Consider the following 12,857-nt stretch of genomic DNA (forward strand, 5'->3'; position numbering starts at 1 on the left):
AGTCTTTTTGCACAGAATGCATCAGGAGCGCCTTTTCTCTCCTTATTGGGAGAAACCCGGAAAAAACTCTGAGTGTGAAACTCCGGGAGATGGAGACAGTCCAGTTGCAGTCAGACGCAGACCCACTTTGAGAGGCTGCGCCTAGGTCAAGGCAGACCAGCTATGTGGGATCTCCAGTCTGGTCTCCGCACCCCCATCCAGGCTTCCTAGGGTCCAGAACTCCAGGTCTATCTAAGCACACGGGGGTGGGGGGTGAGAGCAGGTCAGCGCCGAGCAGCCGGGTCAGCTCCGAGGCCTGAGGGGGGAAGGGGGGGAGGGGCGCTCAAGGGCTGGGGGAGGGGGAGGGCTCATCCATTTCTCCCTTGACAGGTGGTTTGTGTTTCTGATTGGCCAGAGCCACCAGGCTCACACCTCCCTCCCCCAACTCTCTGGAATGTATAATTATCTGCCCGGGGGGTGGGGGTGGTGTGTGTGTGTGGTCACGTGGCTCCAAAACTACCCCCCCCAGGTCCCCCACCTGTGTCTGCTTTGGGGACCCGCACTGAGTCCTTACAAGTACAGAATCCCAAATTCTGCGGTACTCAAGACTTCTAGGGCGGAAGACCCCCATCTCCAGATGTGTATGTGGAGGGGGTGTCAAATCTCTAGGTTCTGGGAAGGGACACCCCAGAGGTGTCAGAGACCAGTGCGGTGGTGGGGGAGGGCCGGAGCCAGAGCCGGAGGGAAAGGGAGGGGAAAGGAGAGGGAGGGGAGGGGAGGGGGCTGCCCGCGGGGGGTTGGGTCATTGTCTTTTAGAATTTGGGAGCCTTTGAAAAGCCGTGGGCCCTCCCACCGCTATTGTGCGGGGGAAGATGTAGCTGCGTCTTCTCCGAACCACCCCTTTGCCTCCGGACTTCTCTGGGGCCAGCAGCCGCCCGACCAGGGGCCCGGGGCCGCGGGCTCAGCCGACGACCATGGGCTCGGTGTCCAACCAGCAGTTTGCAGGTTCGAGTTTGCGACTCAACGGGCACACCTGAGGGTGCAGGGCGCCCAGGAGCTAAATAGAAGGGAGGTGGGAAAGTGTCCCACAGACTGCCTGCAGGACCCCAAGTCTCTGTGGCCTCCTGCTTCCTGAGGCCAGCTCTGGAGCGGGGAACCCTGGTGTCCCAGTGGCTTGTGCGCCGAGCCCGTGGGGGCGGAGGGAGAGAAGAGGAGGGGCCTGTCCCGCCGAGTGTACCGGGGCAACACGTTGTGGGAAGACAAGCAAAACTTTCGGGGCACCACTATCCTCGGTGTAACCTTGGAGAGGCAGCCGGGACAGGTCTCTTCTCACCCGCGGCTTGGTAGCTGCCTCCACCCTGGTGTCTGTCTGCGGGCCGGACACCGGGATCTCCCTGTCGGGTCCCCGAGAGGGCCCTGCGGTTCCTTGGTCCCCAGCTGATCACCTGGCCCCTCCCTGTCTCCAGGTGGCTGCGCCAAGGCAGCGGAGAAGGCGCCGGAGGAGGCGCCGGTGGATGCGGCCCGCGCGGCGGACGAGCCGCAGCTGCTGCACGGGGCCGGCATCTGTAAGTGGTTCAACGTGCGCATGGGGTTCGGCTTCCTGTCCATGACCGCCCGCGCCGGGGTCGCGCTCGACCCCCCAGTGGACGTCTTTGTGCACCAGGTGAGACTGATTCTGACAACTCTGGTGGGGGGAAGGGGGCTTGGAGTATACACGTTGTAGAGTTGGCTGATGGGCTCTTATGTTGGTAGGGGGAGATAAAGGACCCTTGTGGTGTGTTCCTATGCTTGCTGGGACACCCCAATTCTGAGTCCATGTCAACTACAGCAGAGCGAGGAAGAGGCACCGCAGATTACCAGCACCCCCTCCCCGCCCCCTTCCGGGAACCCCTCCGGTTTACCACGTGTCTATTACCTCTTTCCCCTGGGAAGGGAGCAGGGGGCAGGGAGGTGACCCCATGTGGCAGAAACTAAGGTTGTATTGTGCTTGCCGGTGGGGGAGGGCGAGCAGGCCGACCAGGGAAGCACATGCAAGGCCTGGGCCGGGCGCCTAAGCGCCCAGACCTCTAACATCTGAACGCAGTTTAGAGAGCTGGGGAATAGGGAATTGGTCACCCAAACCTAAGTGCCTGAAGTTTTGAGAAGTCAGTCGTATCTCCTGTTTAGATGTAGAGGTCACTCAGGTGGTCACCCAAAAGCCAGGCCCTTGGGCTGGTGAAGGTTTGGCAGATTCCCTGAAGGATCCATGTGGGCTGACAATCTCTGGAAGACTGGTTACAGTTCAGGTCTGGCACTTTACTGCATGCCCTCCCAGGAAGGAAGACCTTAGCAGCCACAGTCCTGGTTGGGCCAGCACTAGAGAGACGGTGCAATACCAAGTTCTCAGTTAAAGCAGGGCAGGCACAGTGGGGAGTGAAATTCAGTGTCGCAGGGCAGGCGGTGGAGGGAGGCTGGCCTCTGGACCTATTCTCAGCTTGGCATTTATGACCCCAGACAGCCATTGATTGCTGTCCTAACATTCCTAACCTCAAACAAGGACCCTAGAGCCTTCGGGTCTCCCTCCTCCCCCGCCATCCCTGTCTTTAATATCCTACAGGCATTCCAGTAGCCCTGGGCCACCAAGGAAAGGAAGTTGTAGCAAGTCTCCTTTCCACATTTGGTGGTTTAGGGCTGGACCTGGAAAGAAGAAATTGCTAATCCCTTCCCTGGCCCTGGAGCTTGACACCCAGGCCGGGCAGGGAGGGGTTACTTCAGGGAGGTTGGCTTTAGGAGCTGTGGGGGAGGGGAAAGGAGGATGTGGGGATTAAGGGTTGGAGCCTGAGGGATGGCGTTCTTGAGGGGGAGGGGTGGGGAAAGAGATGCTGGGTGGACTGGTTGGAGGCTGCAGGGAGTACAGCCCTCAAGTCAGAAGGTTGAGGCCTGGAAACTAGGTAGATCTTGGTTGCAGGGAAATGGGGACCAGCTCTTGTTTGTGTACTAGGGCCACTGGACTTCTAGAACCTGTGCCTTGGAGCAGACCCTTAGCTACTCTCCTGCAACCCCCTTATTCCACCACCCCCTTCAACACCACCAGCAGACTGCTGGTTTCTGGCTGGTGGCTTTGAACCCCCATCTCATTTACATATGTGAATGATAACCCACAGGAAGTAATTGTGAGAGAAAGAAGGGAATTGGCCTCCTTAGATCTATTAAATCACTTTATTACAGGAACCAGCTTTGAATGGCCCTCCTCAGCGGGTGGCAAGCCTCCATCCACCACGCTTCCATTTATCTGATCACAAAGAGATTAAAATTTTTCCTGGTCTGGAGATGGGCTGGACAGCTTCCCCAATTTTGGGAAGCTGGACTAAAAGAGATCCAGCACTTCTTGACTTCCTCCAAATCTTCAGTGGCACGTACTGCTGAGAAGAATATACCTCCTGATCTCATCCTAAGGAAGGGTTCCATGAACAAGTGGGAAGCTGTACCTCAGACTTACCTTAGACTCCAGAGTAATTGGAAAATTATGCGATGGCATTGGAGGAAAGTAGGATCTTAAGTACAGACCAATCTGGAGACCTGTGTCCCAGTACTTGCTCTTAACCATTGAGCTATTCTCTAGTCCCTACTTTTAACTTTTCTTTGAGACAGGGTTTCACTATGTAACCCTGGCTTCCCCAGGAACTCCCTTTGTAAATCAGACTGGACTTACAGAAGTCTTCCTGCCTCTGCCTCCCCAATGCCAGAATTTAGGTTATGTGCCTGAACTGGAGCCCACCTGGAGGGAGCTCAACCAGGATAAAGAATCAAGAACTTGTCTCCCCAAATTTCCATCTACTCTCCAAACACTAGAACTGGTGTTGACCACAGCATGCTGCTGATACTTGAGCTGGTCCATTTTAGTAGTAAGTTAGGCTGGTTGATGATTTGAGATACCTCTGGAGATCTAATGGCAAAGGAACTTTGTAGATTCAGTATAATCCCTCACAGTTTTTTTGAAGAAAGTGTTGATGATGTGGAGAAGGTAAGACATCTTTAACCAAACAAACTTCTCATTCCTCAGCTGCTGATCATGGGCACTCTGGAGATTGGGTAGGGTGGGAATGGTAGGAAGGAAAACTGTCTCATGATAACATTTGCCATACCAAGTGTATTAGTTACTTTTCTGTTGCTGTGATAGAAACACCATGACCAAGGGAACTTAAAGAAGAGTTTATTTAGCTTACAGTTCCAAAGGGATAAGAATCCACCATGGTGGGGAGACATGGCAGCAGAGTTGGCTGGAGTAGGAGCAGAAGCTAAGCTCACATCTTCAGGCAGGCACAGGAAGCAGAGGGTGACTAGAGATCTGGCAAGGCCCTCCTCCAGCACGGCCACACCTTCTAAGACCAGCCAAAACAGCAGAGCCCACTGGGGACAAAATGCTCAAATACTTGAAGCCTATGGGGGACATTCTCATTCAAACCACCACACCAAGGAAAGGGAGAGAATCAGGGAAGTCTCTTCAAGATTGGGGTTATGAGACAGCGTCTTACACTGTAGTCCAGGCAGGCCTAGAGCTCACTATGAAGCCCAGTTGACCTGTAGCTTGGTGACAATCCTTGCCCCAGCTTCTCCAGTGCCTGGCTTATTTTCTACCCAATATTCTGTTCCCAGTAGATGAGTGGGCATGGGGAGGGCACAGTACAAAGTAGATTTTTGGATCAGCCCTTTTATTTAGCCAGGTCTTTAGATCTAGAAATCTTGATTCTCTAGTTAGTTGTGAAAATCAAAGAAATGTCTCCTTATATTTGGGCACCTGGAGAGGGATGGGGACAAGGAAACAGACAAGGAAAACTAAGCAAGATACTCGCCAGGAGCTCCCGAGGTTTCTGGTTCAAGTTGTAAATCACCAAGATTTGTAGAAACAAGGAATAAGGAAAATTTCTTGGTTTTCAGTAGCGTCTCAGAACAAGGGAGTTCTTGTTTGTTTTCTTGAGGCATGAGCTCACTATGTAACCCCAACACCAGGCTGGCCTCAAGCTCATAGAGATCCAACTGCCTCTGCCTCTCACATGCTGGTGTGCTGGGACTAAAGGCCTGTGCCACCATGCCCAGAAGATTTATTTATTTTTTATTTGAAGCAAGATCTTATGTATCCCAGGCCTGACTAGAAGTTTCTAGGTAGCCAAGGATGGCCCTGATTCTCCTACCTCCACATCTGCAGTACTGGGATTATAAGTGTACAGAAGCCCCATGTGGCCTAGATGAGTTTTTATTGGCTTTCTGACTTGCAAAGAGGAAAAAAAAAATGCCCATAGTTGGCCAAGAAACCAAGTGGGGTTTGGAGGGGAAAAAATTCCAAAACAGGCTGAAATTGGTCTTGTGCCACAATGGCCTGGTTTTCCTGAAAAGGATGCCTGAGGGTGCCAAAGCACAGCCTCTGAGGGTCTCAGGATAGTTGGTCTGGTTTGGTTTTCCCACGTGGTTTGTAACACTATACCCGACTATTAACTTTATGTCTAATCATTGATATCTTGTACTGTGTTAGCCAGTGTGTAAGCCCTTTGAGAGAAGACAGCTGAGTAATTTTATAGTGTGTACCTATATTTAGGTACCTTGACCTAAATGAATGGATATGGAAAGAAAAAGAATGTAAATGTAGCACATGTGAGGACTTGGAGAGTCAGGAGACTCAGATCCATGAGACGGGGTAGGAGGTCTGTAGGTAAGAGCTGCCTTCTTTCTGGACTGGTTAGAATATGGCCTGACACAGTGTCATGAATACTTGTGGGATTCATGTTGATGGCTCAACAACTCTGAACCCCAGATGAGATCCTCCTGTCCATGGTCTGGAAGCCATAACTTTGGTGGTTCCATTAGTTAGTTCATTCTGGGCTCAAACCCAAGACACGGTGTGCCCTTCATTCTCATCTTAATGAGAAAAGGTAGGATAAACATAAATGTATTTTCCTAAGGTTAGTAAGGAAGTCCGTGTGTTAATTTGGCATCATGGAACCTTTGGTGTCCTCTCTGGGGCGACATACGCCCTTCTAGAGAATGTCCCAAGTAAAGGCTTTGCCAACATCCCAAGTAAAGCTTCCAGTATGGTAAGCTACTTTGTGGCTGGTGACACTGCTGCCTGCCTGCTAAGTGATTTTTTTGGTGATGATCCAGTGCCCAGCCTTGGCTCAAGCATTTCTAACCTATCAGAGTCTAGGTTGGAGGAGTTGGGGAGAATGAAACATTCAAGACTTGTACATGATTTTCAGGTTGTAGTTCTTTTAATTTGGATTGGAAACCAAAATCCAAACAGGGCTTTTTCTGTACAGTATTTCTGGCATAGACTCCATTCCCTTTCCCCCTCTGTACTCCTTGGTCATAGCCTAGGATTGGAGTGGGATGGGAAAAAAGCACCCTGTCCTTGGCAACTCCAGCTTCCTAAGGCTAGAAGAGGACATAAGGAGCTATGGAGATAAAACTGAGCAAACACATGTCTTGGTTCAGAACCACAGTCTCCTGGTCTGGGCTCCCGCTGACCTTCTGTACACTAGCTGATGCACAGCACCATCTGGTGGAGAACTACAGAAGATTCTTTGGCCTTGAGAGGTTATCTGGGCGTTGGGTGCCTGGAAGGAAGCCTTTGATTCTGGAAATTTCTTCCTCTACTCCCTGGACACATTCATAAATTGCTTCTGGGAAATTTATGATGCCAAACCCTACAACTCCAGGAATGAAGCTTGGGTAGAGCTTTGACAACACAGTGTCATTACACTGTGCCACTAGTGCTGAAACATTAAAATTATTTTTGTATTCAAGAATTAAGAATTCTATCTGACATGCCTTATGTTGATCGTGCTGGATAACAGAATCGGGTTTGTGGCAATCAGCCCAGCTTGCCTTTCCCTGTGACTTTGATCAAGGTGCTTATTTTTAACTCTCAGCTTCTGTCCCTGACACTCCCTCTGCCTGACTCTCCCAAATATATACTTGGCAGGTTTCCTGTCCTCACAGCATTCAGTTTCTGTCTCCTAAGAGAGCATCTTTGACCTTCAGAGCACTCTCTAAGCTCTCTGTCCTATGTAGGCTTCTGCTACACAGCTTTGATAGGAGACTGCTGGGTCTGTAGTAAGCATTGATAGATAGTGCAGTCTGAGCACTGCTAGGAACCTGGACCTGGCCAGAGGCATGCATGGGATCCTGGAGAACTGGAATAGGCCTGCGTGTTGGAGAAGACCTTCTAGAAGAAACCTGACAGTCCCTTCTCTGACAAAGAGTTGTTAAAGGATCAGAACTTTATTTAAGTGAGCTCCAAGGTCCATTCTGCCAAGTGTTGACGCTGGAGTGAGGTATTTATGGTGGGGGAGGTGGGGGAGGTGGGGGCAGGTAAAAGAAAGCTGTGGAAGCTCCGGAAGTGCCAGGCTTCCCAGCACTGTAAAGGAAACTCTGTTACTATTTTCAATGCCGTCTTCCCCCCTGCAGTGGGCCCAAGCAGGCCCACCTTCCTAAGTTCAACAAATTGGAAAGGGAAGGTGAGATGCCTGCCTCTCCCCCTCCCATTTGAAATAATTATCTGCTGCAGGAAGAATTTGATGAAGGTGCTCCAGGAAAGAAATCCTGGTGGTTCTGGTGGTTTTGGGTGACTGAAGGGGAGGGAAGATTGGCTGCTGGATTTGACTGGGTGAGAGGTGTCTCTGTATCCATTTCTCTAACCCTGACCATAACCCCAACATGGAGAGGAAGGAAGGAACTGGTCCTGTTTGAATGTGGGGGAGGGTGAGAGCCATCCTAGGGGGAATCTGTGCCTTGGAACTCCAGGAATCTGACCACCAGAACCAACCAGGGTCAACGCTTTGTTCCCTGGGGCTGGGCTCTATTGGGGGAGCTCAGGCCATGCCCCTCCTCCCCCAGGACCTTTTCTTTCTGGAGGGGACGGAGAGGGGCGGGGCCCTGCTTTGTGTGTGGTTGGGGGTGGAATGAGGGTGGTAGAGGAATTTCAGGCTCCTTTCAGATGCTGGCCCTGGGAGTCTGGCCTGGTGGGACTGCACACTGATTACCTATCTGATAAGTGAAGAATTCCAACTATGTGTTTTAGAAAGGAGTGGGGGAGGGGACAAACAGCCACCCCTGGAGACCACCAGTTTAAATCTTGCCAGCCTTTATGGTGAGGTGCCTGCAGGGATGTTCTTAAACAGGTCCCAAGTGATGGAGGAACCTTTGAGGGTGAGTCGGTCTCACCAAATGTCCTATAAACCTGTAAGATGTGAGTGGAAGATTGTGTCACTCAGTAAACTGGACCCCAGAGGACAGTTTTCTGGTTCTCAAAGATGGGGTTGTGCAATGGGGAGGGGAGACAGGTCTTTTTGAAAATTATATTTAATTTCCTGTTTGAATGCTTTGTGCATATCAAATTGAGGTGAGGGGGGCTGTCATTATATCTTGGATGTTGCTGTGAGTATAAAAACAAGGGGGACCTGGATATGGAGCCCAAATAGAGCCCAAATGCTTAGCATGTGTGTTCAGTCCTGAACACAGGAGGGGCAGTCAGTAGGGGCGGTACCTGTGAGCTTTTATTTAGGAACTCTGGGTTCTACTGATGCTAAATTGACCACTCGCCCTGCTTTTTAAAGGAGAGGCATTCTTCAGTAACTGCTTATACATATCAATGAGGTTTTTTAAGTATTTATTATTCTATATGTATGAGTGTTTTGCCTACATGTACATATGTGCATCATGTCCATGCAGTGCCCACAGAGGCTAGAAGAGAGAATTGGATTTCTTGGAACTAGAGTTACAGTTAGTAGCTACCATGTGGGCACTGAGAACTGAACCCAGGTCCTCAACGAGAGTGGCCAGTGCTCTTTTTTATTTATTTTTTTGGTCATTTTAAGACGGGGTCTCCCTGTAGCCCCAGCTGTCCCGGAACTCACTATGTAGACCAGGCTGGCCCTGAACTCACAGAGATCCCGCCTACCTCTGCCTCCCAAGTACTGGGATTAAAGGTGTGCACCACCATACCCAGCTGAGCAGCCTGTGCTCTTAACCACTGAACCATCTCTCCAACCCCAACTCATATCACTTTTTTTCAGGTATATACATGAAGTTTCCATGGAATTAACCCATATAAATTGTTTGAATCTTGTATTCCTATTCACTATATTTTCCAGTCATCTACCCAAATGAAATAATTAAAAATCTATTTTCTTTTTTTAATTTTTATTTTATGTGTATGAGTGTTATGCCTGCATGTGTGTAAATGTACCTGAGTCATGCAATGCCTGAAGAGGTCAGAAGAGGGCATTTGATCTCTTGGAATGAAGTTACAGTTCTTAGCTGCCATGTGGATGCTGGGATTCGAACCCAGGTCTTCCGCTGAGCCATCTCTCCAGCCCAGAATCTATTTTTTCACTGTTAGGCACTCGCTTGTAGTCCTGGTACTGACCAGGCAGTAGCAGAGCTCTCTTGAGCTGACAAATTTGAGACCAGCTTGGGCAACGTAACATAGCAAGACTGCTGTCTCAAAAACATCGAAAACCTAAGATGAAGCAGGGGGGTTCATGAGTTTGAGGCCAGACTCCATAGTATAGTGAGACTCTGTCACAAAAATAAAAAATCTATACCTCTTTGTTCATTAATTCATCTAAAAGTACGCTGGCTGGCTGGGTACCAAAATGCGACATGAACAATAGGAACTGTATATTCTTGTTAACACCATTTAAAAAAACATTGATTTAGCCAGGCATGGTGGCACATACCTTTTTTCCCAGCACTTGGGAGGCAGGGGCAGGTGGATCTCTGCGAGTCTGAGGCTAGCCTGTTCTACATAGCAAGTTTCAGACCAGTTGGAACTACAGAGAGACCCTGTCTCAAAAAGACAAAAAAAATTCTTTAGCGTGTGTCTGTGTCTTTATGTGTCTTGTGCATGAGCATGTATGCATTTGCCACAGCATATATGTGGTGGTCAGAGGAAAACTTTCAGGAGTGAGTTCTTCTATGTAGGTTCCAGGGATAGAACTCAGGTTTCAGACTTGGCAGCAAGCATCTTCACGCACTGAACTAAGTTGCAGGCACCTAATTTTTTTTTTTTTTTTAAACAACAAACACCACATCAATGAGATTGAATATATGTGTCATTCCAAGTCATCCTGGCCTTGAACATGTACCTCAGGCTGGCCCCCACCCAACTTCAGCTGATACTTTATGCCTTGGGCTACCTGAGTGCTGGGACTGTAGCCATGTACCATCATAGCTGGCTTACTTAAGAATTAGGTATTTAATTCTTTTGAGATGTATTTTGATGGCGTATGAACTGTAGGAATATGGCTTTATTTCCACATGAATAATTAATTTTTTCACTTATATTTTGTTCCTCTCACCAACAAGTTTTTCCATATTCTTGGATCTCTGAGACTTTCCATTTTAATCTCCCCACCCCATCTACCTATCTACCTGCTCTGGTCACAGTCAATTTTCAGTGAAGTTATTTGATATAGTTTCAAACTTAGAGAAATATTTCAGGAATAGACAAAATTTCCCATATAATCTTTGCCCAGGTTCATCCATTAACATTTTCCCCTATTTGCTCTTTCTCTTTATACAATTTTGCTATTGTATTAACCATAAGTTTTGTTTGATATCTTTACAATTTTTTTTTTTGTCTTTTTGAGACAGGGTCTCCCTGTAGCCCTAGCTGTCCTGGAACTCACTATGTAGACCAGGTGGCCTTGAACTCAGATATCCCCCTGCACTGCCTCCCAAGTGCTGGGATTAAAGGTGTGGGCCACCACGCCTGGCCCATTTTAATATGTATTTACTAAGAATAGAATAGAAACTTTCTTTTTTGTTTTTTGTTTTGTTTTAACGAGGACGGTCTCCCTGTAGCCCCAGCTGGCCTAGAACTCCCTATACCATGTAGACCAGGCTGGTCTTGATCCCACAGAGATGTGCCTACCTCTGCCTCCTGATTGCTGGGATTAAAGGCATTCACCACCACACCTGCCTTGGTTATTTCTTTTTAGAAAGGGTCTCATGTAGTCGGCTGGCCTCAAACTCAATATGTAGCCAAGGATGACCTTAAACTTCTGAGTCTCCTGCCTCCACATACCAAGTTTTGGGATTAAAAGTCTGTGCCACTAAGATCAGTTTATGTGGTGCAGGTGATGGAACCAAGGGGCTTTGGAGTACGCACTCTACCCCTCAGCCACATCCCCAGCAGGGACTTTTCCTTATAGTCGGTGCAATCAGTGATAATCATCAGGACGTTTGACATTGACATTATCCATATTCCATATGAAAATTTTGCCAATGGTCCTGTTTTTCCATTCCAGTATCCAAACCAGACTCTGGCAATGTATTTCATTGTGGCTCCTCCTGTTCTGCCCTTCATAATGTAACGTACTTGAAGGTCTGTTTTGTAGATTGTCTCAGGATCTGTCTGATATTACCTCAAAGTTAGGGTCAGGGTATGCATTTTTTTTTTTAAATATTTTATTTTGGGCTGGAGAGATTGCTCAGCCTCTGTGGGCATTGCACAACATGGGTGCACTTGCCTACATACAGGCAATACACATATACACATACATAAAAATAATAAAAGTATTTTTAAAAAATATTTTATGTGTATGAGTGTATTGCCTGTGTGTATGTAAGTGTACCCGTGCCATGCAATACCCTCGGAGGTCAGAAACAGGTGTCGGATCCCATAGAACTGGAGTTACAGATGGCTGTTAGCCACTATGTAGATGTGGAAATTGAACCCAGGTCCTCTGCAAGAACAGTTAGTGCTCTTAACCACTGAGTCATTTCTCTAGCCCCAGGGTATGCATGTTAAAGTCATGTGTCTTTAGTGTATCATACCAGATATGTGTTCCTATTTCAGAGTGTCCCATTATACAACATGAAGAACCTGGTTATGCTGGTTTCCTGTACTGAAAACTCACAATCAACTTTTGCTTTCATTTTGGTCATTTTATTTATTATTTATTTCATGTGTAGGAGTGTATTGCCTACATGTAAGTGCACCCATGTCATGCAATGCCTGTGGAAGCCAGAAGAGGGCATCAGATTTCTCTGGAACTGGAGTTATAGACAGTTATTAGCAACCAGTGCTCTCAACCACTGAGCTATGTCTCCAGCCCCCTTATTAATAACTTTTAAAAATTACTATTCTGTACAGGGTGTGGTGGTATACACCTTTAGTCCCAGCACTCAGAAGGCAGAGGCAGGCAGATCTCTTTGAGTTCAAGGCCAGCTGGGGCTGCAGGGTGACCCTGTCTCAAAAAGTCAAAAAGAAGAAAAAGGATGGGGTGTAAACGGATGTCTGAAAAGCACTGCCTGAGGTTTTCCGCTTGCTACTACATGAGTGGGCATACACATTAACAAAACACACACAAAATACTAATTCTAGTTTGGGGTTATTTTTGGAAACAGGATCTCATGTAGTCTTTGCTGGCACCAGCTCATTGTGTAGAACAGGCTTACCTCTAACTTTCAGTGATCCTCCTGCCTCTGCCTTTTAGGTAAGACAATTACAGACATGTGTCACATCATTTGGCCTATATACTTAGTCTATTATTTGAATACATACTATTACATAATAGTGAATTTGTGTGAATGCCACAGTGTGGGGGTCAGGAGACAACTTTCAGGAGTTAATTCTCTCCTTTCACACAGGGTCTGTCTTGCTGCCTATTTCAGATAAGCTGACCTGAGAGCTTTTGGACTTGCCCATGTTGCTGTAGGAGTGATGGGATCCCACTGTACAGCCCTGGCTGACTTGGAGCTTACGATGTAACTCAGGCTGGTCTTGAACTTACAAGAGATCCGCCTGCCTCTTTCTCCTGAGTATTGAACTTAAAGTGTGGGGCTACCACACCTGAAAATCTGTTGATTTCTTAAATGGATATAAAAGGTTTCTGTTC

General features: G+C 48.0%; 1 protein-coding gene across 1 annotated transcript in view; it reads left to right on the forward strand.

The window, feature by feature from the left end:
• The first annotated feature begins 953 nt into the window (after positions 1-953).
• The window catches only part of Lin28a (lin-28 homolog A), a 14,893-nt gene continuing 2,989 nt past the window's right edge, over positions 954-12,857 (forward strand). The window contains exons 1-2 of the mRNA XM_008836816.1: positions 954-984; positions 1,446-1,642. Of these exons, the coding sequence (XP_008835038.1) occupies positions 954-984; positions 1,446-1,642 (228 nt within the window). The remainder of the gene's footprint in view (positions 985-1,445; positions 1,643-12,857) is intronic.

The sequence above is a fragment of the Nannospalax galili genome, unplaced genomic scaffold, assembly GCF_000622305.1.
Source record: "Nannospalax galili isolate Female #2095 unplaced genomic scaffold, S.galili_v1.0 scaffold1258, whole genome shotgun sequence".
Lineage (NCBI taxonomy): Eukaryota > Metazoa > Chordata > Mammalia > Rodentia > Spalacidae > Nannospalax > Nannospalax galili.